The 4695-nt window shown below is 38.1% G+C and overlaps 1 protein-coding gene across 1 annotated transcript; it reads right to left on the reverse strand.

Annotated features, from left to right (window-relative positions):
• Window positions 1–1177: 1177 nt before the first annotated feature.
• Window positions 1178–3575, reverse strand: LOC116144459 (phenylalanine ammonia-lyase-like). The gene is made up of 2 exons (XM_031429901.1): window positions 3170–3575; window positions 1178–3057 (listed from the first exon to the last, which is right to left on the reverse strand). Exons 1-2 carry the CDS (start codon window positions 3547–3549, stop codon window positions 1314–1316), a joined length of 2124 nt encoding a protein of 707 aa, XP_031285761.1. The 5' UTR covers window positions 3550–3575; the 3' UTR covers window positions 1178–1313.
• Window positions 3576–4695: the final 1120 nt, after the last annotated feature.

A 4695-nucleotide genomic window follows, 5' to 3' on the forward strand; every position in this document is an offset into this window, starting at 1 on the left:
CAGTGGGCAGGTAAGTCTATGTAGGAGGTATAGTGTTTGTCAAAAGAGGCACTTGATGAACTTGATGAAGTGCATTAGTACCTCCAAAAGCATCAGTAGAACCTTGCAATCCTCTTGACACAGTATTATTAAGAGAAGCAATATGCATTGAGCTATTAGTAAAATCTACATTGTAGAAGTTCTCCAATCGCATTTCATATTTCTAGAGCAGGTACTGTGCTTCTTGTAAAGATACTGAGTCAAACTTAGACTCAATTCTAGATATTAGGTTCACAACAGCAGCGTCGAATTCTGGACTAGGCCATCTAATAAATACTGAAGTAAATCTTCATCAGTTATAACCTGTCCACTGGTTGTTAAATTCTCGGCAATGCCCTTCATTTTCTTAATAAACTCAGTAACACTCATGTTTCCTTTTTGAGTATTTTGCAGGAGATTCTTCAAATGAAGAGCTCGTGCTTTAGAGTCAGTGATGAACTCGTTTCCAAAAGTGTACCAGATTTCAGTAGCAAATTGACACGTAGAAATGTAACTGAACATACATTCATAAATCGACGCTAAGAGCCAAGTAACAAGGAATTTATCAGTCTTTTTCCATGCTACATAGGCTGGATTAAGTTTTTCCTCAACTAGGGTTTCATTCGATTGAGATGAACTAACACTTTCAGAAACAATTAAAGGATCAAGACATGAAATTGCACCTGTTAGGTGTTCTTCCAATTCATGAGCTCCGATAGCTGATAGAACTTGAGACCTCCATAATCGATAATTATCCTTGTAATTATCTCTTGTTAGCTTCGGAGTAATCACTTGCAAATTGGACAAAAAAATTGAGGATTGAGCTAGATTGAGAAGCGTTGTCTTCTCCATGGTGATGAATTGAACAGAGAAGGCCAAGAATCATTGCTGTAGACGTTTGTCTTCAGCTTTGATACCATGTGAGATATAGAGAGTGAACGAAAAATTCTATACCCATTGATTGAATGAATAGTTCAGTGTATTTTCTAACTAACTTTTACAGAGAAACAACTCTCCTTTTATATGAAGAAGAAGAGTTGATACGGCACCATTTTACAAGTGAAAGGAGATAAGCTAAATTACGATTTTGACCTCTTTTATCCTTTCATCTAACACTCCAATCTTTACTACTAAATTGTGGGAAAAAAAAAGGAGCAACCATTTCTCATTTTCTATATTCAGAAAAGCACATTACAAATGAATATTTAATCATTTAATAACATGGCATTAGGCAATTCCTTTCACAAGAAATTGAAAATAATGAAATTTAAAGAAAATAAAAAATAAAAAACACTCTAGCAGAGTGGAAGAGGGGCACCATTCCAGTCTGTGAGGCACTCTAGCATTGGATCTATGATCTTACCCTGGCACATAGCTGTGAGTACTTTATCAAATTCCTCTCCTGGTGACTTTACTTTCTCACCAGTTAAGAATCCTGTTCCTAGCTCTTCCCTCACAAACTTGTACAATGGATAAGATCTGCATTCTTTGATCCTGTTGGGAATCGCTGCGTTTCCATTCTCAATCATAATTCTAGCAGTCTCCACCACTTTAGGCAAAATGGCCTTCAATTCCTCCTCAAAAGCTCCAATCTTTTGGAAGATTGAAGAGTTCGCATTCTTCTCATTTTCGCCATTGTTCAATGCATGATCAACAAGTACTTGCCTTAGCTTTTGCATCAATGGATAGGTGGCACTGGAGGGATCATCTATGTAAGCGAAAACGTGTTCGCGATCAACCACTTTGATCAGATCTTTCTCACAGAATCTTGATGGGTGAAGTTCTCCGTTTGCTCCAATAGTTAGAACTTTCTTAGCTACTTGGCTCACGGTGTTCTTAACTGTGTTCTTCAAATTCTCCTCCACGTGCCTCAGATCAATGGCTTGGCAAAGTGCTACCAAGTATGTAGAAGACATGAGCTTCAAGATGTCAACAGCTTCAGCAGTTTTCCTTGAAGAGATGAGTCCCAAGGAGTTCACGTCTTGGTTGTGTTGCTCGGCACTTTGGACATGGCTGGTGACTGGATTGGCAAGGTATTGGAGCTCTGAACAATAGGAAGCCATGGCAATTTCAGCACCCTTGAAACCGTAATCCAAGCTTGGATTTCTGCCGCCAGAGAGATTTGATGGCAACCCATTGTTGTAAAAGTCGTTGACAAGCTCCGAAAATTGGGCAAACATAAGTTTTCCAATCAATGCAATAGCCAAACGTGTATTGTCCATTGAGACACCAATTGGGGTCCCCTGGAAGTTGCCTCCATGTAAAGCCTTGTTCCTTGAAACATCGATCAGAGGGTTGTCATTGACGGAGTTGATCTCCCTTTCAATTGATTTGGTTGAAAATCTGATAACTTCAATCAGTGGGCCAAGCCATTGTGGTGAAGTCCTGAGGGCATAACGATCCTGTTTCGGCTTTTGAAGAGGATCCATCTCGTGCAATTTTTTGGCAGCTTTTACATACGAACTGCCATCTAAAATGTGTTCCATAATTGCTGCAGCCTCAATCTGGCCTGGATGGTGCTTTAACTTGTGTGTCAAATGGTCAGTGAATTCAGGCTTCCCCTGCATCACTTCCGCGAAAATTGCTGACAAAATTTCGGATAACACACCAAGAACATTAGCCTCAAAAAGAACCATTGAAGCCATTCCAGAACCAACAGCAGTACCGTTCACAAGAGCAAGGCCTTCTTTAGGCTGCAATTCAAAGAACTCAAAACCAGCGAGTTTAGAGGCTTCTTGAGCACTAATGACTTCTCCATTAGGTCCGGTGGCCTTTGAATTGGGGCGACCGGTAAGTAATCCGGCAATGTATGACAGAGGAACTAGATCACCGGAGGCAGTGATTGTGCCGCGAAGTGGGAGGCATGGAGTAATTTTGTTATTGAGAAGACTGGTAATTGCTTCCAAGATTTCAAATCTGATTCCAGAGTAGCCCTGGAGAAGAGTGTTGATCCTAACAAGCATGGCGGCTCTTGTTGCTGAATGAGGCAGTGTGTGGCACGACTCTGTTCCATTACCGAAGATTCCAGCATTCAGGAATCTGTAAGAAATATTTTTAGCGTTAGTTTCGTTAATTATATTTAATCATTCTGCAAATATCATCTTTATAGAAAAAGAAATTAAAAGAAAAACAAATGGTTCATAAAGCTTACCTAATGAGCTCCTTTTGAAGAGCGCCACCGTTCTTGGTTCTTCTATGGGAAGTTGCACCGAAACCAGTGGTGACGCCATAACTATCAGTTCCATTATTCATGCTCTCCATGACCCAGTCGCTGCTAGCCTTAACACCATCTCTGGCAGACTCTGAAAGCTCAACTTTGACGCCATACTCATCAGTTGCAATGGCAGCAACCTGGGCAATCGTCAAAGTCTCACCACCGAGCTTCACCACCGGCTTCCTGTACTCCGCCACCATACGCTTCACTTCATCCAAATGACTCCCTTTAAGACCCTCAGCCACTAGTCCCCAGTTCAAGGGATCATTAGAAGCAAAACACCCGTTTTCAAGACCGTTAATTGCAGCTGCTTCCATTGCTTTACCGTGTATAAAACAGACAAATACTAACAAGAAAGAGAAGTGAAAAACTCAGGTAGAGAGCTGATAAATCTATGTAAATAAATTAAATGGATTTCCTGAGTAAACGAGAGACAGTGAAGGTGTATATATAGAGAAAAGAGAGACCACTTGGTTGCGTTGTAGTAATTAACAGTCGTTGGTCATGGTAGGTGAGCTTTAAGGGTGGCAGAAGGAAATCGCGGGGTTAGTCGGAAAGAGATCTGAGCCGTAGATGAATTGGAGATCGGAGGGTAGAGATTGTGGTGGCTTGGACTAAGAAGAGAGGAGAAAGAGTAATATTGTTGACTGGTGAGATGATAGTGAAAGCCGGGCAAATACAATTTTTAAGATTATTATAAGCTTACTATCAAAATATAATTTTACGATTATGGCAATTTATAATTATTTTTATTTTTTCGTAATACTATATGGTGTGGAGCCTAAGTTAGCCAATGTTAGGATATAAAATGTGGAACACATGAAATAATCTTAATTAATTGTTAAAAACAATATATTTATAAGTAGCTCTGGATATATAAAATAACTTTTATGAATTCTATCATAATTTTTACCTTGTTTATACGTACGTATAGATAGAATATTATGACGGATTTATGGTGTATTTTAATTCGTGAAACTAAAATAATTGTTATTAATATCAATAAAAAATAACACATAAGATTGTTAAAAAACTTAAGATTCATGATATATAGTTATATGACATATATAAATTAAATAAAAACTATTGGCAACCTTGAACATAAATAAAATTTAAAGCATAGAATCTAAAATTTCTAATATTTATTAGAATTAATTATCCAAAATTACGCGTCGATGTAAAATATGTTTGATGCATATTTTACACAATATACAAAAGTTGAATGAATAGAAGAATGAATGAGAGATTAAAGAATACTGAACATGTACCCAGACTCTCCCATTCAAACTTAGTTATTTTATTGTATTTTCTAGGTCCCTTTATCCACATTTGACCAAGTTTTCTTTAGTAAATTATGTAATCCATGGGAATTAACGGGGGCTCAAAATTAATACCTCAAGATTTATCTAATAGCATTGAGCTCCACAGGTTTTAAAAAGTGACACTAAAAACCCTAACGTTTT

Source organism: Pistacia vera, unplaced genomic scaffold (assembly GCF_008641045.1).
Source record: "Pistacia vera cultivar Batoury unplaced genomic scaffold, PisVer_v2 Contig445, whole genome shotgun sequence".
Taxonomy (NCBI): domain Eukaryota; kingdom Viridiplantae; phylum Streptophyta; class Magnoliopsida; order Sapindales; family Anacardiaceae; genus Pistacia; species Pistacia vera.

Bases quoted from the DNA above. Each gene is read 5' to 3' on its own strand.
- LOC116144459 (XM_031429901.1), bottom strand. From the start codon at position 3,549: ATGGAAGCAGCTGCAATTAACGGTCTTGAAAACGGGTGTTTTGCTTCT. The intron at 3,058-3,169 runs GTAAGCTTTATG...TATTTCTTACAG, and splicing joins CTTCAAAAGGAGCTCATTAG to ATTCCTGAATGCTGGAATCT.